The following is a 21490-nucleotide window of genomic DNA, read 5'->3' on the forward strand; positions in this document are numbered from 1 at the left end:
GATATCAGTTCGCTCAGGTCAGCTGTACTATTAATGAGGAGACAGACCGGACCAATCACGGAGCCGGTTCAGGTATTAAGTCACGCCTCTCAGTAGAAACAGCCAATCAGCTTGCTGGTTTTGCGGCGCGCGGAGCAGAGGCAGTTTGCTGTTGGGGAAGCCCCGCCCCCTCGCTGTGAGATTTAGCAGCGGGATCGGGACGCAGCAGCTTCAGCTGATTTTAAAACAGAGATGAATATACGGAGATTTTACTAAAATAAAGGTAACGATAGGCTAACCACTTCAACTGTGATGATATGTTTCTGATAGCTGGTTAAAAATACACGTCTCTGAATCAGCACACAGTTTAAACCCACTGTGATTAATAAACTGCAGCTGTGTTAGTGTGTAAGCTTATCTTTGGAATTAGCTAGATTGGGAGTCAGGGTTAAAGGAAAAAAATAAAATATATATGTAATGTTTCCCTGTACCTGATCAGCTAATCACTTTAATTTTCAAACTGTTTATTCATTTAGGATTACAGGACTTACTGTGAGCTATAATGAACGAAAATTGATTTAACTAACTAGTTATCTAGAAGCTGGATGTAGATGATCGCCAGAATTTTGGTAGTTTGGTAGTTTAAAGCAGTTACTTAACCCCGATCACTGCCCTAAACTAGTGTTTTCCACCTGATCAGCTAATAAACAGTCATTTACTGAGTTTACCTGTTAAAATCCTTTAGCCCCCTATGGAGTCTAAATTAATCATGTATATCCACCAGAGGAAGCTCTAGAATATGCAGAACAGTGTTAATATGCAGTAGAATATATAAGAACAGGGTTGAGAAACACTGCTGTAACGTGACTTCTGTTCATTTGTAGTTCACAGTAAGACCACATATCCTGACGTTTATAAAAGTCTCTATGAAACGTAAAGTTACATTCTTTTACATAAAAGGACACCATCTTAAGAAGAGCTCTCAGTAGAAAAAAAATAAAAGTGCAGGAGAAAATGTAAATATACAACAGAATTGACATTGCCAATACATAATAATAATAATAATAATAATAATAACAATAATAATAATAATAATAATAATAATAATAATAACAATAATAATAATCTGTTATATTATTTTAAATATTAGGTTATAACTCAGACATTTCTTGCATAATTTTTGTAACAACAGTAGCTGTAATGTGGAGTAACATGTTTAGCTTGTAAAATCACCTTTTACTAATAATAATTTACTTTTAATTAAAAGTAATTTCCACAAATGTTGTTCTAGGAAACTATTGGGTGGGCTTGGGTTCATATTGGCAAATGTGTCCCCCCCAATATCAAGCCCGCTCCTACGCCCTTGATTTGAACGCACTTACATGTTCCTCATCTGCTGACTTGCAACAGACAGTAGATATAGATTCCCCCTTCAGACGAAGTCTGCTGGCTGATCCTGCTGTGCACTGTCTGAGGTTCTGTGTCCCCTTTAACATGTTCAGTAGACATATAATATACATCTAATAGACAGAGGACATGTTCATGACTGCAGGGATGGAAGAGAGAGATAATGGATTGCTCTCTCTCTCTATCTCTCTCTTTCTCTCTATTCTCTCACTATTTCCTTCTGCAGTTTGTTTAATAGGGGAGCGATACAACTAATTCAGCAAATCCCCAAACACAAACATAACCATATGCCCTGCCATGTGTTCATCACAGCTGTGAGTGTGTGTGTAGCACAAGTTTGTGTGTGTGTGTGTGTGTGCCCAACCTAGCCAACAACATCATACACCCATTGACATATTAAACGCTGGTGATTTCTCCACTTTGTGCCACATAAAGGTCCATGAAATAGACTAGAATAGAATAGAATAGAATAGTGCAATTTACCAACAAGGGCACACTGCGCCATAACACCAAGCTCCACACCAGTGTGTGTGTAAGTGTAAGTGTGTGTGTTTGTGAGGGTGTGTGTGCACGCAGGAACACTTACTGGTCTTACCTGACTCGGGGAAAGGAACTCTTGGTTGTTTTCATTCATGTACATGTTTTCACCATCAAACTGGAGAAAGAGAGAAAGAAAGAGAGAGAGATTGATTAAGTATTTGATAAACCACATACACAGGATTTGATTGCATCCAGCACCAAGTGTTAGTGATGTCAGGATGTTGGAATGATCACCACAACAACTCATCCCAAAAGTAATGAATGGAGCACCATCATTCCTCCATTATCATGTTTACAGATAAAAAAAAATACACCCTTGAACAAAAAGAGCCAATCAGCGTGCTGCATTCGCTGTTCTAGAGGGTAAAGCTTCCCAATGAGGAGATCTGCACAGGCGCAGCAGCCATATCAAGCCATTAAAAAATCAAATTAAAACAACATTTTTGTACATCACTGAGCCAAACACTATGTTTTTGAAATGGTAATTCGCCCTTTATTTTCTTATATTTTATTAATTGCTTGTCAACATAGCAAAGACAGTCACAGAGTGAACGTAGTTGTGATAATAGTGATATTCTAGAAAGCAGCGTATTCTGTATTTGCAGTCTATTTGTTTACACTAAATATTCCCTAATTATAAAGAGTTCTCCCCAGCTCTATTTTTGCCAGTTTCAGTCCCTTTCATAATAAGACATTTAAGGGCCCTGTCACTTCTATATATTCTATGCAAATAAGCTGTTGTTGTGTTATCTTAGTGTTATCTTGTGCTAAATGGCAAAACATGAACAAGCTAGTTCATCTTTAACTGAGATAGAAGCACAAAACTCATTATTTGAAAGTACTTACATCTCCCTCATCTGCTGACTTGCCACCGACAGTAGATATAGATTCCTCCCTCAGACAAAGTCTGCTGGCTAATCCTGCTGTGTACTGTGTGCTGTGTTTGGTCTGTTTTTCACACAAAATCGATAGATGGATTTTCTTCATGTTTGAAGTGTTTATAGGGGCAGTCGAGACCCAAGTGTAAATACAAAAACATGCAAAAAGCAATGTTTGCATTATATGTTCCCCTTAAAATGTTCCCTTTTTGTTACATTATTTATTTATTATAATAATTTTGTCACACCTTAGCCTGTGTCTGTCCAGTGTCTTTCCTTTTTTGGTTCCTTCCTGCTCCTGTCCTCTGTTCTCTTTTGTTTACCTGTCATGTTTCCCAGCCATGTGCTAATGTTGTGTGTTGGTCTTGTCTCCGCCTTAGCTCCGCCTTGTCATCTGTAACCCCCCCTGTCTATTTTTTAACTCCGCCCCCTCATTACCGCCACAGGTGTCCCTAGTGTGTGTCTGTGTATAAATACCTCATGTGCTCCCTTGTTCTCTGTTGCTCTTTTTGTTTGACCGTGTCCTGTTACTCTGTCCGGATCTTGTATATCTGTTTTGTTTAAGCCTCATACCTGCTGTGTTTTTTGTATTCAGTATTCCAGGTTTGCTTTATTTAGTTTGTTTCTTTGGTTGTTATTTTTGCTTGTTTGTTTCAGTCTTTTAGTTTATTCTCTGTTTCATAGTGTTTGGTTTCAATAACCTTTTCTTTATATTATTCCGTAGTGTTTTGTTGTTTGTTTACTTTTTCCAATATGGATAATAAAACCGACTTACACTTGCATCCTGCCTCCTCTACGTTACAAATTTTCTACAAAGCCAGTCTTTGTTACTGCTACCTTACTGCGGTTATAGACAAAAGTTTGCAATTGTATTGTTTCTATTGAATGTTTAAAACTATTACATTTATGTTAAATGAAATGTTACCATTTATTTTTGTTGCAGAAGTAAATGTCTTAAAATTAATTAAAAATACTGTAAAATATTGTGATATTATTTTAAGGTCGTATCGCCCACCCTTACTGCCCACACTTTAAGTGCTCACACCCTGCCCTTTCTTTCCTTTCGCTCCACCTGTTCATTTCATCCCTCTCTCCAGGAAAAAGAAATGCTGCTACTATTGGATGGTGTCTGTAATCTCAAGCCTTCTCTCCAAATTACATAATAAACACACACACACACACACAGACATACACACACACACACACACACACAGGGCCTGGCGAGAGGCTGAGGCATTTGGAGCTGTGTGTTCTGGCCAACACAAGAGTGTTAATCACTCCCTGTCTCGCGTGTGCGCACACACACACACACACACACACACACATACTTGGATGCTTGCAGAAACACCCCCCCACACAAACACACACACACACACACACACAGACAAACGCGCTGACTGGGTTGCCCTGCTGTGTCAGAGGTGGCTGTGGGAGCGAGCGGTGGTGCTAAAGGCCGTTCTGCCCTCTTAGCTACTGTGTGTGTGTGTGTGTGTGTGTGTGTGTGTGTGGGTGTATATGACACTAGGCTCTGCTGGGGTAATTAACGCTTCCGTGTTTCTGACACCCCCTGCAGTCACCTCACGTGACACGTGTGTCTCTTTGGAGCACCAGCACAAGTGTGCGCGCGCACACACACACACACACACACACACACACACACACACACACACACACACACACACATATACACACACATTGTTCATCCACACCCCTGACTGGCCTAATTACCCCTTAGCTAATGAACTGTAATTACAACTGCAGAGCTGTGGGAGCATCTGAGAAAGTCAGGCTCTCTCTCTCTCTCTCTCTCTCTCTCTCTCTCTCGCTTTATCTTTTTAAATTCTCGCTTTTTCATTATTTCATTTTTCACATTCTTTCTCTTTATCTACTCTACATCCGTATACAGTATTCACCCTTCCGAATTAATGCATTCAGCTCATTTTAAATTGCATCGATTGCTGACACAATGGTGCAAGAGTACATATGCATAGATTTTCCTGTCTGTCGCCTGTTGAGAAGTATCGCCAATAGAATAGGACTCTATGGATCAAGTTCAATTTAAACTTAGACTTAGACTTAAGCTAAAAGAGTACAAATCCTCCAGTTTAAAATTTTGGAGACATCAGTAAAACATCTGTCCAACACTTTTGGAATGAGTTGGGATGAGGAGATGAACCTCACTAACACTCTTGTCGATGGAGGCAATCAAATTCTCACAGCAATGCTCCAAAATCTAGCAAAAAAGCCTTCTCGGGGGATTAGAGACAGTTACTCCAACAAAAGCAGCATAAACTCTATTATAATATCCTTTACTTTGGAAGTAAATCAATGAGAATGTGTCCCAAGACTTTTGTCCCTATATTATATTTGCAAATACCCTTTTTACCCATATACTTTCTGCTAATCTGGAAGCATATTCAACAAATCTGGATAAATTGAGGGCTTCACAAAACATTCACAAAACATTCATTCAAAAAAGACCCATCCTGACTTTTTAAAATATTTTTTAAAATAAAATATTTAAGATACACCTACACACTGTTACAGTTCCAAAATATACCATTCATTCCATATCTGGAAATTCAGACAAACATATATGATACATATATAGACATATCTGACTGTTCCAAGCATGCCTAGCAGTGTGAATGCCAGTGTTAAAGCAACAAAATGAATGTTAAATTAGTTTTACACTAATAGTGTTGATTTAATAATGTTACAAGCATGCTGTATACAACTGTCTAGCCTTTCCTTTAGCATTTAGCTAAGGCATTAAAAAAGTTAAAGCCACACCCATTCAGCTTATAGCAGTTTAGCCACACAGATGAATTAATTAAATTAATTCTACAGTAATTTAGCCTCACCTGATTATATATACTGTATACTGTACATATATAGCAATGTAATCACAACACATGTTAATGTATTTTTATCATCCTACAGCTCCATTAATTAGACCATACAAAATGCAAATAGTGTGAGAAAGTACTCTATAAATACACTGTGTGTGTGTGTGTGTGTGTAAGACAATACATACATAAGACAAGACCACATTTGCTTTGTCTCTGCTGCTACAGACCAGTGTTTCAGTGTTTTTCTTCTCAGGTATTCTCAGTATGTCTCACGTTCATAATCTGAGGTTTTAAACGTGCAAACGTGACACTGGTGTGCATCACCTCCACAAAATAAGATGGCTGCCACGAGCAAGTTCTCTAACAAAAGCCACATGAAATACTATATAAATATATAAATATATATATAAGTGCGTATGTGTGAATGAGTGAGTGTGCACACACTCATGTCTGGTTTAAATTTAGTGCTTAAAATACGAGCAATACCCCAGTGTAATCTCTCTTTCTGTCTTTCTATATATGACTCTCTCGCGATGTCTTTCTCATTATGTCTCGCACCTTTTCTATATATTTCTATATGTTTACTCGTTCTCTATTATAGATAGAAAGTGTGTCTCTCACTGTATTTTTACATGTGTCTCTCTCTATCTCTTTCTCTTTCTACATATCTTTCTCGCTAGTCTTTTTCTCTATTTCTCTATCACTGACGTTCTCTCTGTTGCTCTTTTAGTCTTGCTCTCTCATTATATATTTCTGTATATTTCTCTCTATATCTCTTTATCTCTTGTTTGCTGCCTTTCTTTGTCACTCTCTCTCACACAGATCTCATCTCTCTCTCTCTCTCTCTCTCTCTCTCTCTCTCTCTCTATATATATATATATATATATATATATATATGTCTCTCACACTGTTTTTCTCACTATGTCTCACCAAAATTCTATATATTTCTTGTTCACTCTTTCCCTATTAGTGTCTCTCACTGTATCTTTATCTCTCTTTCTTTCTCTCTCTCTATCTATATCTATACATTTCTTGCTCACTCTCCTAGCCATTTTCTCCATCCATTTCTTTCTGTAACTGGTGTTCTCTCTATGTCTCTCTTTTAGTCTTGCTCTCTGTTCTTCTTTGTATGTCTCTCTTTATATATGTATATATTCTCTCTATTTCTCTTTCTTTATGAGAATCTGTCACCTCACTACAACTAATGACGTGCCAATCAAACACCTGATAGAGAGAGACAGCCATTCAAATCTGCCCTGTTCTTCTGTCTCTTAGTATGTGTGTCTGTGTGTCTTTGTGTGTGTGTGTGTGCGTGTGTGTGTGTGTGTGTGTGTGTGTGTGTGTGTGCTGTGTGTGTGCTTATATTATGCACTTCTCAGAAAGGACTGAAACAATAACTGGTTATACCTAAGGAACCACAGGCTTATTCAAGCAAAACAGAAGCCCTCACACACACACACACACACACACACACACACACTTACACACACACGCTGCTCGACTGAGAAGAATGATCATTGTTTCCTTATGGACTAAAGGCTGAAGAAATGAGCCAGAACAGCTGAACCGCCTCTCTAATTAACATGCAAATGTATCCAAACGGAGACACCAGCAGCAGACACCTCAACAAATTACACCCTCTTCCAGTGTGTGTGAGTGTGAGCATGCACCCAGCGCCTCTGTGTGTGTGTGTGTGTGTATGTGTGTGTATGTATATATGTGTGTGTGTGTGTGTAAGTGTTAGCAATCAAAGCAACCACTGGAGAATCATTCACCATCATCTGCTGGTCTTAATTACTCCTCAGTGTTTGGATATGGCGCTCTCTCAGCCTCATTCATCGCCCTGTTTCCCCAATTCTGCTCGTACGGAGAGAGCGTGAGAGTGCGCGAGAGATTGCGAGAGTGAGAGAGAGGGGACAAAACAAAGCCCGGAGTTAACTAGGTTTATAAAGTGAGAAGAGATTCAGAGTAACAAGATTCCAAAATCTAATTTCGGGAATGAGCAATTACGCGAAAGTGCTGACAGGAGAGCTTCCATGGAGCATTTTTCAGCCACGTCTGTCACATGTGTGGAGCGCGAGAGGAGCTGCACCGAACTGAAGAAGAGCCATTCACTAACTCAAACCTGCCATCTGAAGATGCTGTAATGATGTAATGCTCCATGTGTACTAGGGTGGGATGTTTGTAGAGGCCACACAATATGAAATTATCATAATAATTAATACAAATCAATTTTATATACTGAATATTTTGTCAGGAAGTGGTTTATTTTGGGTTGGGTTTAAACCTTGATTGAATAATTATGTATATTTTTAATTTAAATTACAATATATCCCAATATATCACTTTGCTAACAGCATAGCAATATATTACAACAATGTAATACCTATCCTATTACAAGGTTTGTGCCAATGCAAACTTGGCATTGGAAATCTATTTGGCAATGTTTTTCTATAGATATTATCATAAATGTGTATCTCCACTGGGGATGGGCGATATGTCCCAAAAATGATGTATTATGTATTTTGCAATAACAATATTCTTAATGGTATGACAAAACATTACATTAAAAAAATATATTTTATGAATATACTACTGCAACAAAACAAATATTAAAGTTTTTTTTTTTTTTTTACAAATCTAAAAGTTTTAAATAATTAATAAAATAAAATATTTTTTTTCTATTTCATAAACAGTAACCAAAACCCTAATTTTGCATAAAATAATAATAATGTAACCAAGGTTAATTACATCAAAAAAACACAAAACGTAAATGCAGAATATTAACTGCATGCATATAAACTGCATACAAACGATTAAAAGCAAATACAGTAAATAACAAAACAAATACAACGTAAAACATTGCTATTGAATAAAAAGAATAATAATGCTATTTTTTAATTGTGTCAAATAGTGTTGTGATGTTATTGCATATAATACGATACGTAACACGCCCTATTTATTTTACTGTTTTCTTATATATAGTGTGAATATGGCAGATGTTCTACACATCCAACGATCCAAAATGACTTGAACACATACAAAAAAAATTATATTTACTTCCACAGAAAGTTCCTATGAATCATGTATTTTTTACTATTTTGTTGCTTATTATTTCTAATTTTTCTAATTTCTTATTCAATGTTTTCAATTCCTTTTAAACTGTAAATGCTCAGCAATATTGTAAATGAGGGTCACTCTTAATGTATTACTGAGTGAAAATAAAGGTTGATTGATTGATTGACTGTTCTGTAAAGACACAAACATCTAAACATGTAATATAAGCCCGTAGTATTAAAACCCCAGTCTTAAATCTGTAATCTGTTCAACAATTTGTCAACTGCTCTCTGCACGATTCATTACAGGTCAGTTTCTGGCCATGACATATTATTCATATGGTGAACCATTTTCTGCATAGCACTGACACTGACGTGATGGTGGTAGGGAAGTGTGAGTGGTGCTGGTGTGTGTTTCAGAGTTTTCACACACATCAGCATCACTGCTAGTTTCAGAATGGACCTAAAAATATCCGGCCGAGAGCAGCTCTGTGGTCAGAAATTTACCACAGATGTAGAGTTATAGGAGTGTCTAACTGTAAACAATAGGGTGTTTCTAATATAGTGGTCATCAGGTGGAGCTGGTTCCCAAGAGCATTTAGTGCTGTGTGTTTTACTACACTGTAAAAATTCATCTGAACTAAAGTTTTATTGACTTATTTAACAATTTAAAATGTACTTTGAGTAAAAGTTACATAGTTACTTTTAATTATTTGATGTAAAAAAGTACAACAAATCATAAATTAAATCATTATAAATGAACTATTATTCCACATAATAATTTGGACCTTTCAGGCAGTATTTGTTCAGACCACCCCATAAAACATTTTCAAGAACAAGTGACATAGGTTTCTATTTTTTTATTCAGACAATTGTGTTTTCCCCCAGCATTTTATTTTTTACTCAGTAATTGGGATTAAAATTATCTATTTTAAAAACTATTACAATTACAGTAACTTGAGTAAATGTAATTTATTACTTTCCACCTCTGATCAACAGTCTATTTTCAACGCATAAAGCGCTGTGCTGTTAAGATACGAACGTGCCAAAGTCAGAGCTCACCTGACTAAAGGGAATAACAAACGACACACTGGTTGGTTTATTTCATGTTACGCCCAAAACACACAGATTATTAATGAAAATATTTAGTACATGCTTTTTTGCGCATTTTGAGCTGCGCAAGTCGTGTTTTTTCTAAATTCAGCTGCACGATACACACTGGTGACTGGTGCGCTTTAGATTGCTAAAATAGGGAACTAAATCTTCTAAATCTCCTTCTTGCTGTGATTCTCAGCCTATGTGCTGCACTGTGCAATTCAAATGTTGTTAGAAGTTAGAAAAGCACTGCCACTATGATCCAAGGATCCCGGGTTCTAATACTGGGTTATGCTGCATCAGCAGCTGGAGTCTGAGAGAGCACCATAGGCCATGCTCTCTCTCTGGTTGAGAATATGCTACTATATACCTATGTAACTTCTAAGGTGATATTGGTCAGCACAGGCATCTGTTAGCTGATGTATTGGAGCTGAGGATCTGGCACTTTCCCACGAGTGTGATGTTTTATCACAGGCAGAATTGGGGTATCTTCGAGAATTGGGGTATTACTAGTGATAGAGGGAGTCCTAATGAGTGGCTTTAGGTAATTAGTCTTCCAAATTGAGAAGAAAACAGGATAAAATTAGAACACAATTATTAAAAAAAATAAACTAAGCATTGTTTCCATTACTAACTGTTTTTAACCAACTCCTAAAGATAATGTGACACACTTTCATGCTTTTTAGGCCTCTTTAGCTCAGATTTGACAGCTCTTTGTCAGTATTCATTACTGTAGCTCTACTGTAACACTTCAAAAGCAACAGGCGGAGAGGCCAGCAGGCCATTTAACGATTGCTGGCCAATTTCATCTCCGCCCACTAAACTCTGGGGTGGGAGCATTAGCGCAGAAAACAGCTGGCCCTGATGCCAATCACACAGTACCAGTCAAAAGTTTGGGCACACCTTCTCTTTCAATTTTCTCTTCATTTCTTTATATAGATTATTTTTTATATTGTAGATTAATATTAAAGACATATGGAATTGTGTAGCAAACAGTAAAAAAGTGTTTGTCCTCCACATTAATCCCCTGATCTAAACCTGATGAACTGAGATGGTGATTTGAGGTGATTTAATTGGGATGAGCTGGAGCTTCACAGCGTGAAGGAAAAGCAGCAACTATTGTTCAGCACCTCCAGGAACTCCTTCCTTCAAGACGCTGAGAAAACTATTCCAGGTGACTCCTGAAGACACTGAGATTAAAATACCAAGAGTCTGCAGATCTGTCCTCAAAGATAAATGTGCTACTTAGAAGACTCTAAAATATATTAAAACATATTCTGGTTTATTTAACACTTTGTTTTGTTATAGAATAATTAGAATAATTCATCATGTGTACCTATAGCTTTAATACAATCGTCAATATTAAATTTACAATGTAGAAATCATACTGTATAACGATACATTTTTTTACAACACCTGTTTCAGTATGTTTTAAACCCAATTCATCCACCCTTATCTAAGTGTAAAAATATATATATGTTGGTGATATTTAGAGATTGTTGATTCAATTTCTTTACGTTCATTTTTCAAAATTTGTAAAAAAAAAAAAAAAAAAAAAAAAAAAAAGTTATTGCCTTACTATACTAGTACTTACTATTCTGCCTTACTAAAACCTACTATTCTATCACAAAAATATATTTGAATATAAAATCAGTTCAAAGCAAGCCACTGTTGAACAAGTTTAAACTTTCCTAGTGACAACACTATCTATAAGGATGTCCCCAGTGAGCACTGATGAGAACCATGCAATATAACAGGGGTCACAGATGTTATCTCAGAGGGGTCAGTGTGGCTGCAGATTTTCATTCCGGTCAGGTAGAAGCACACCTGATTCCACTTGTTTAATCAGCTGGTTTCAGTCTTGAAACAATTGATTAGTTATATGAGGTGTTTCTATGGGGATGGGCAGAGAAACCTACAGCCACGCCGGCCCCGTACTGATAAGAGTGGTGACCCCTGCTACAGACCAATCAATTCTGTTTACCTGAAGGAACTTTTGTAAAAGAGATGTGGGTCTGAAGAACCTCCACAAAGACATAAAGCTTCAGTTTTAGTTAAAGATTTCACCTAGAACCGTATAGCCAATGCACAAAACATTGAGAAAACTAGGCTAGTGCATCTCAAAGAATTAGAATATCATTGTAAAGTTACTTTATTTCAGTAATTCAGTTTAAAATGTGAAACTCATATATTATATAGATCTTTTACACACAAATTGATCTAATTTAAGCATTTTTTTATTTTATTGTTGATGATTATGGCTTACAGCCAATGAAAACCATGAAGTGCTGCAAGATTTTGGACTTGGTATAACACAGTGGATCAACACCAGCAGATGACATGACTCTCCAAACCATCACTGATTATAGAAACTTCACTCTAGACCTCAAGCAGCTTGGACTGTGTGTCTCTCCACTCTTCCTCCAGACTCTGCTCCCTTGATTTACAAATAAAATGTAAAATTTACTGATGATCAGTGATGGTTTGGAGAGACATGTCATCTGCTGGTGTTGATCCACTGTGTTTTATTAAAAAAGTCAGTGCAGTTTTGTTTTCCCACAAAATCTTACAGCACTTCATGTTTCCCTCTGCTGACAACTTCTACGGAGATGCGGATTTCATTTTCCAGCAGTATTTAGCACACTGACCACACTTCCGAAAGTTCCAATTGGTCTCATATAATATTCCATCCATGTAAAGTGTTTCCTGTATTTGTTATGTCACAAAAATCAACCAACACAAGTTAGATAATTTACTTAAACTTGCCAATTCACTACACAGCTACAATACATGCTTAGTCTGCTCAGCTTTATGAATAAAGAATAAAGCACAAGTCAATCAAATGATTTTCCTATGTTTTAGTCTTAAAGGCATAGCAACGTGAAAATGTAGAAGCTAGGGGTGGGCGATATGGTTCTAAAATAATATCACGATATGTCAGGGCATTTTTGTGATAAGGATATACTTGGCGATATAGGAAAACTAAAATAATTCATTAATAAATAATATAGATATAAATAATATAGAATAAAATAATATAATGCAGCAAATAATATTGCAGAAACTTTAGTGCATGCATATAAACTGCAAACTAAAACAATTATACAATAAATACACCTAAAGCTTCACAGTAAATAATAGACTACTTTTAAGACAGAACAGCCCTATTATCACAATATGGATTTTTAATATCATGATATTTCTGTGTAACGATATATTGTATACGATATAATATTGCCCACCCTTAGTAGAAGCCCATATAAATAATAATAAAAACTCATATAAATAATAAACAAAGGACTCAGAGGTTTGGGGCTGGGGTTTGGGGCAGCTTTAAGGTTTTTAAGCATAAGGCTGAACCTCTGCCACGAGAAAAAAAAATACAGAAAAAAGGAGAAATATAGGGAGGAGGTGGGTATGAAGTTGTTCGAAACGCAGGTAGAGAAGAAGTGAGGGTTTATATATATATAGGGCTGAGTGGGAGGAGTAAAGGGATATTATATCATACCTCTACTTTGAGCTTAAATGGACATTAAGGGGAAAATATACAAAAATAGACAAAGAGGATTCATGGAATCTACAATATTGTTTTTCATTGAATTATGTTATTTTTAAATATACATGTGTGCATATATGTGTGTACCCTTGTATTTATGTGTGTGTGTGTGTGTGTGTGTGTGTGTTTGATCTGAAAGCCTGTAAACATAGTCATCGGCTACCATTAAATCTATTAGAGCAGCGTGCATTAGATCCAAAGGACAACAAAGGCCCATCTCTCAAGGCCCATCCCAGCGGACGCAACAAAGAGAGTCTTCTACAAGCAGACTCATCAAACCATTTCATACACGGCACATACCAACATAGCAAGGGCACGAGAAAGAGAGAGAGAGAGAGAGAGAGAGAGAGAGAGTGAGAGAGAGAGAGAGAGAGAGAGAGAGAAAAACTACATCCTTTTCCCATTTTAATGTGAATGACTCTCTCTGTCTCTCTCTCAGTTGTACGTGAGGAGAAGCTTAGAACATCAATCCAGTTGCGGAGTTGAAGGAAATGTGTTTGTGTGAGTGCATTTACAAAAAAAAAACATGTCTTTTTACCCAGCGGTCCACTTCACCCCTCGCTCCATTTATCCCGATGAGTTTTAACTTAATGGCTTCCCTCAATAAAGATGTCTGATGGTTGTCATTCCTGTGCAGAATGTGCTTTCTATTACGTATATGATGCTATAAGGCATCGTTCCGAAACTCTGAAGTGTATCATGTAATATAACGACATATAATGAATAAACATACCGTGTTTTACAGACTATAAGGTGCACTATCAATGAACATCTATTTTTTGCTCTGTGTTCAGAAGGCACACCAGATTATAGGGTGCATTTTAAGCAACAACAGTAAGGAACAGGGGTGTCGCATTGTTTCCCTTCAGCAGCAGTATGGACACTTTATGGTACATCCTGTATATTCACACTTCTGGACACTACACCACTCACTTAACTTAAACACAATACATGCACAGGTGTTATGTTTAGTATTTGTAATATCTGCTGATACCTGCTATCTCATATACTTAATTTAATTTATTCTGCATTACTGCACTACCGCATATCTACGGATGATTACTTTCACACTCTGTATAGCTTTTGTATTTATATATTTAAGTATACATTCTTCAAATCTTCAAATCTCCGTTTAGAATCTTATAGTTTAGAGTTTTATATTTCTTGCTGTGCTCTCTTACTGTACTCCCCCGATTGCTGTTTGTTTCTACTGTGTTTCTCAGGGACAGCTAAGTAAACAAAACTGTAAATCTTAAAAAAAAAACTCAACTCAACTCAACTCAACTTTATTTATAGAGCACTTTAAAAACAACAACAGCTGCAACAAAATGCTGTACATAGCAAACTATAGGACAAAACAAAACACTAGAAACAATAAGACAAATTAAAATATAGGTATCAATAAAAAAATAGTATTAGATAAATATATGAGCTAAGTAAAGTAAACAATTCTTTTAAGGTCACATGAGCGCTGAATGTTAATCTACACAACTTTCTCTCCTGAAAGCTGTTTATTTCCAAGTTTACTTTCAGTAAGCTTAGATTTCCAGTATTTTAGAGCAGTCAGCAGCAGCGCTAGCCACACTTAGCACTGCTTAGCGCTAGTAAATGCTGACCGACAGTGCTACACTGAGAAACCCTGAGGTTCCAGTAACACATGGCAATATCAGCTACTGGTTTATCCCACGTAGCTTGTTTTAACACAGTCAACGTGCAGATTACAGTCCGATATACTCTTCTCTGAACGGTGACTAAAAGCAGCTAATGCTAAAACTGCTCTAGCCTTAGTGCTGGAGAAACTTCAGTGGCTTTACTGCTCCTTACAACCTGACTGGTTGAATTCATACATAATATGTACCGGATTATAAAGCGCACTTTTGATTTTTGGGAAAGTGCACTTTTTAGTGTGAAAAATACGGTATCTCTAATATGATAACTCTATCACATTACACTCCACCCCAACACTCTTAGCCTGAGAGTGAGAAGTTCTGGATTGGAACACTTCCACAGCACACTGGAAGGTCAAGGTCAGCAGTGTTTAACTCTAATAAAGCTGAACGTAATCAGATTGAGCTGTGAAGGAGTAAACACAGCACTGCAGGAGTTCACTGTCTGTAACGGCTTCATATTAGTTTCCATTCCTGCGAGCCTGAGAACCTCCTCAATTTAAATGTTTAGACGAACCTGGTGCCTACGAACCTACGTGTTTACGGAAAGGGAAGGAATGCTAAACAGAAAAGAGTATCCTATGCTTTTAGGGCCCCTGCTGGGTTTCCTGGAGGTCACGGGAGGAATCTATAGTCCTGAAGAAAGAATCAGATTTTTTAGCACTGTAGAAATGATGATATTGTTTAGTTATATAAATAGGGGTTGGCTATATCAAGCTAAAATAATATCGCAACATTTTAGGGAAGTTACACGATATGCAATAATCTTTGCCCTATGGAAAAATTATAAAAAGTAATTTATGAATTTTAAGAGTATACTACTGCAACAAAAGCACTGCTCAGGTTTAAATAAATTAAATAAACTTAAGGATATGTAAGGAAGTTTGCCACTGTAATATAATTGGCATCTCTATGGTGCTGCACATTAAAAGCATGGACCTGTTTTTTTTTTTTTTGTAAAGCTGATTTATGACAACTTTTGTTGTAAAAAGCTCTATATAATTTATTTTATTGAAAATTAAATTGAATTATATATAGTGTAAATGCATAGTGCATGCATATAAACTGCAAACATAAAGAACTATACAAAAAATATACAGTAATTGACAGTAATTTGCTAATCTAATGCAAAAAAAAATGATTGCTTTCAAGATTTTTAAGAATACATTTTTACACTTTAAACCAGGGGTCCTCAAACTACGGCCCGCGGGCCGCATACGGCCCCCTGCGCTCATTTGACCGGCCCCTTTAGCTCCAACAGCAGTACCTGCTCCCTGGCCCCTCACGCAAGCAGCATTAGCTATACGGGGGGGAAAAAACAGTAAAAAAAAATGACAATTGGCCATCGAGTGTCTCCGTAGACAGATGAAAAAAAACAGAAGGCTATTTCCCACGGTAATCAGACAACATACTACCACTCGCTCTGTGCTGTTCGCATGAGCTCTGAGACTCACATCTGACGGAATGTCGAGGAAAAGAAAAATCGACTCTGAGTGCAGGGTATTTAATCAACAGTGGACCTCTGACTACCTTTTTGTGCAATGTAAAGAAAAGGCTGTTTGTCTCATATGCCAGGAGTCAGTCGCCGTGTTTAAGGAATACAACCTGCGCCGCCATTATGAATCGCGCCATAAAGACAAGTTCGGCTGTCTGACGGGGCAGGTGAGGACAGACAAAATAGCAAAACTGAAACATGTGTTGGAGACTCAGCAAAATTCTTTTATAAAGCAAAAACACCTAAATATATCATCAGTTCGAGCTAGCTTTCAAGTGGCCAAGCTAATAGCTAGCAGTGGAAAGCTGTTCACCGACGGAGAGTTTGTAAAACAGTGCCTGACGGCGGTTGTCAAGGAGGCGGACCTGTTCAGCGCGGTGAGTCTATCCGCACCCACAGTTACACGGAGAGTAGAAGAAATGGGCGACAATTTGCACCTTCAACTGCAAACTCAGACAAAAAGACTTTGCTCCTTTTCACTGGCTCTTGACAAAAGCAACGTATGCGTGACACGGCGCAACTGTTGATTTTCATCCGCGGAACTAATGATAAGTTCGAAGTCACAGAGGAGCTTGCTGGACTACAAAGCATCAAGGGAACGACAACAGGAGAGGACATCTACAGGAAAGTTCACCAAACGGTGGCGGATTTAGATCTGGACTGGGCTAAATTAGTGAGTGTTACCACGGATGGTGCGCTTTGAAGTAAAACTGGGTCTCCTCCTTAAACATGTGAAGGAGAAAAAATTCTGCCATTTTCCCACTACACAGAGTAACAAACATGGAACCTGACATTGACAGTCTTGTCAGCCAGAAGCAGGCTCACAGTTCACATTAACTTATGGAAAAGCACTGTATGAGGTAGGATAATGGAAATTATTACTTAATAAATCATTAAAATGTCTGCATTGTGAATTACACATATAGCATATATTATGCAACCAGTATCACATGATAAATAGTTTTTAATGTTTATTTTTAGTCCGGCCCCCCAGAAGACTGAAGAACAGTGAGCTGGCCCTTTAGTTTAAAAGTTTGAGGACCCCTGCTTTAAACATTAGGTTGATATTGTCATGTTTGATACAATATGTTTTACATGGTTTATGATATAGATTTAGATAATTAAAAATGTTTAAAGAGACACAAAGTACCTAGATAGGTAAGAAATGTTCTGAAAATGTCTTAGCTATGCAGCTATGAGGCTTTTTGCATAGGAGCTACTGTATGAGGTTTACTCACTTACAGCCAATCACACACTACATACTCTTAACCGGAAATGACTGTCCACCTGGAGGACTTCATTGGGCACTGAAAATGAGCAGGTTTTGCACAAAAAGAGTATTGGAAGCAATATTCTTTTTGAGGGAACCACAAGCAAAATGGACAAACAACAACACTGATTGCTATCTTCCTTTTTGGAAAAGCAAAGTTTAATCACTCATATTAGAGAGAAAACATTATAAAACTTTAGCATTTTCCATTTTGCAAAAATGCCATCAACACATTTTGAGTTTTTTTCCACTACATGAGACAAAGCTTTAAATAACTGTCAGAATACTCTAGTTGGCTGTTGCTATTCCAGTGGTAAAGCATTCCTGTTAAAGGTTATAATAATGAAAAGGGGTGAAAAAAAATGCTTGCCGTTTTTCCATCTAAAAAAATCTAGTCAAATGTAAAAGACATCATCACGCTTAAATAAAGCAGCTGACATTTAAATAAATGATGCTCAGTGTGTAAAGGCCTCCCAAAGGGAAAAAAAGTATTTTCTTTTGTGTGTTTCAAGAGAAATAAAGTAAATCTCAACATTGTTTTTAATAAAAATGGCTGGTTTCTGAACACAGTTTCATTTATTTTCTCTACCCTTTAAACCTGCTTAGAAATTAGAATCAGATTTAAGATACCTGTGAGAAATATATGTTATATATACGTTTCTCAGAAGCTAAAATAGTACTCTGATTTCAAACACAGTGCATTTTTTACGTAGCTCCTGAGCTCCCCCTACAGTTAGGGAGTGTAATTCACTTTCACTACACTGCAGTAAATACAAATCACATGCTTTGAGCATCTCCTTATTGACAGCTGTAAACATGCTTTTGTTGACAAGCTGAGAGATACAGAAGCAGCATCTGTATTAGTATAAGAAAAGCAAGTAAACTGAGAGAGTAGAGTAATATTATGGGATTTTACACAAATTTACATTTACATTTATGACATTTGGCTGATGCTCTTATTCAGAGCAATTTACAAGGTTCCTATTCCTATTAGAGAAGTGGGCCAATGTAGTGTTAGGAGTCTTGGAGCCCATGGACTCTTATTGGTGTAGAGCAGTATAGTCACCCAGAATGCAGTGGTGTTATCCACTGCGCCACACTAACCACTGTAATACAAATTACGCAGCATTATTTTTTAGTTCTGATGAGTGTTTTGCAATATAGAGAGATCCAATATAGTGGACCATATTTGGAATTGATCTCCAGTCTTCCACATGATGTGGTAACTTACTGGCAATACAGTGGTGTTATCCACTGTGCCACACCAACCCCTGTAACACGAATTATGCAGCATTTCTCAGTTCTGATAAGATTTTCATGCATATTCAACAACAAATTTTCACCCTATAACAGATGAGCTGTTACATTGTTATACCTCCTGTCAGTGGAGCATCAACACAACACTGAAACTCTTATTTAAAAAAAAAAAAACTAATTAGTACACAATACTGATTTAATAGGAGATATTGTATACAATATTTGAATCATTAATCATAACATTAAATCATGCTTCAAATCTGCGTTATACCATAGTTAGTTCTGATCCTGTGACCCTGCAATGTGATTGGCTGAGAGGCGTTCTATGAGTGGCGTTATCAGCCGGTAATGCACTGTAAACCGAAGCTCTCCATGTATTACTCCGCCACATACAGGTAACCTAGCAACGATGCAGCACTTACAAGCCAAACAGCGCAGCTACAAACAGATCAGCAATGGAACTATTTTAACCAAACAGATCATATATATTTTTATAATAAACTGCGATAAAGGAACTATGCTATAATCGTGTCTACGACCGCAGCACAGCGCCAATATTACACGTTATAGCACAAACCTTGAGTGTGTATTGCTGCTTAACTATATTGTGATTACTGTGTTATAATTTGAAATATTCTCGATTAAATCCTGAACAAAAGTCTACCCTGTCATGTCAGAATCTATATCAGCAAGAATACTTAGATCCGTGGACAAGAATTGAGGCCAGGACGTGATGATTTATGCATGCAGTTTGTATAATACTAATTGGATGGGTATAAGCCTCTATTCTTACTCATTACTCACTACATTAGCCCCAATAGCTTCAGCACAAAACTAACAAAGTAAACTTCGGAGAACAAACATGTCTTGTCTGATTGAGTAGATTGGGCTAAAGGTTAAAATTGTGTAAATTGGGAGTTTTTTAAGCAGCCTCTGCTCTGCCTCTGTTTAAACAGTTCTCTCGTTAATTTTCTCTCTCTCTCTATCGTTTTCTGGAAGATCGTTGTGTTACATTTAACTCCTTTACAATTTGTTCCTAATATCTATTTTAACATAGCGGATTTTCAAGGACATTTGTGGCACATTTAACTTGTTTCTAGTTCATTTAAAATATCAGTTCTGTTTTATTAAATTTTTATGGATGTTTGTGCTACAATTAACTAGCTTTAATTTGTTCCCTATATCCCTTCTAACGTATACGATTTCTAACTATGTCTGTGACACATTTAACTCATTTTCTGTTCCCAATTCCCAATTTTATGGATTTCTTGCTTCATTTAATTTACAATATCCATTCTAACATATCTAATTTTCAAGGATGTTTCTGCCACATTCAACTCACCATCGATTTATCCTCACGATCACAATTTTTGAGGATCTTTGTGCTGCATTTAAGTCTCTTTTAATTTGTTCCCATTATCCATTCTAATGTACTAACTATTTAAAGATTATTCTCAATATTTATCCTATTTTTTAAGGATGTTTAAGCTGCTTTACACTTGATTTCAGTTTTTAAGCAACCTCTGCTCTGCGTCTGTTTAAACAGTTCTCTCCTTAATTCTATCTCTCTATCTCTTTCTCTCACTCTCTCCCTCGTTTTCTCCTCACTTCGCCGGCACTACCTTTTCCAGTCCCTTTGTTTCTCTGCTCCTCTCACTTTCTTGCTTTCTCGCTTTCTCACTCTCGCTTACACACTCCTATTCTCCTTCATTCCCTCTCTCTCTCTCTCTCTCTCACTCCATTTCTCTCAGCGCGCTGTGCCGAGATTTTCTATTACCAGTCTAATTGCACATTCCGTAGTGACAAGAGCTCATTAGGTCTTAATTACACGTGTGTTATTTAGTACAAACATCTCTATTTGGGTTCCCTTTTGCGCGGTAATTGTACTGTGGGGACGGCCGTTTGAGATGGGGGGCAGATTGGAGTGCGTAGCGCTGACTAGGGAAGGATGGAAGTAGGTCATGAACAGTAGCAATAAACAAGGAGAGAGCTGGAATAAAATAATTCTCTCTCTCTCTTTCTCTTTCACTCAAACACACATATACATACACACAAACACACACACATGTTTGCTACCATGCCAAAGCTAGTGAGATCCAGTGCTCATGTAATATTTACGGTACACTAATAGATAGATGGCAGGTTTTTTTTTTCTTCTTTTTTTCTGAAAGGGAAAAGAAAGAGAGAGAGAATGAGAGAGAGAGATGTTGACACAGAAGCATAAAGAGAAAGAAAGAGGGAGAAAGCCCCACCCCCTTTTTTACATTTGAATTTCAGAGAAAGCTGGCAGACTACATTAATATATTTGGGCCTAGTGCATTAGCGTGTATGTGGTTCACATTTATATCTGTGTGTGTGTGTGTGTGTGTGTGTGTGTGAGAGAGAGAGAGAGAGATTTGTGTGTTTACAGTGGTGTGTGTTTGTCTTTCCACAAAGCT

General features: G+C 37.2%; 1 protein-coding gene across 8 annotated transcripts in view; it reads right to left on the bottom strand.

Annotated features, from left to right (window-relative positions):
- Nucleotides 1-21490, bottom strand: part of tox2 (TOX high mobility group box family member 2) — a 214123-nt gene that overhangs the window by 107939 nt on the left and 84694 nt on the right. For 5 of the 8 annotated variants that reach the window (XM_049479733.1, XM_049479732.1, XM_007252680.4 and 2 more), the window contains one exon: nucleotides 1982-2041. In XM_049479733.1, coding sequence (XP_049335690.1) covers nucleotides 1982-2041 — 60 coding nt within the window. Of the gene's footprint in view, nucleotides 1-1972; nucleotides 2042-21490 lie in introns of all 8 variants that reach the window. The other 3 variants (XM_015606721.3, XM_015606719.3, XM_015606722.3) reach the window with 1 other exon arrangement.

This window comes from Astyanax mexicanus, chromosome 5 (assembly GCF_023375975.1).
Source record: "Astyanax mexicanus isolate ESR-SI-001 chromosome 5, AstMex3_surface, whole genome shotgun sequence".
Taxonomy (NCBI): domain Eukaryota; kingdom Metazoa; phylum Chordata; class Actinopteri; order Characiformes; family Acestrorhamphidae; genus Astyanax; species Astyanax mexicanus.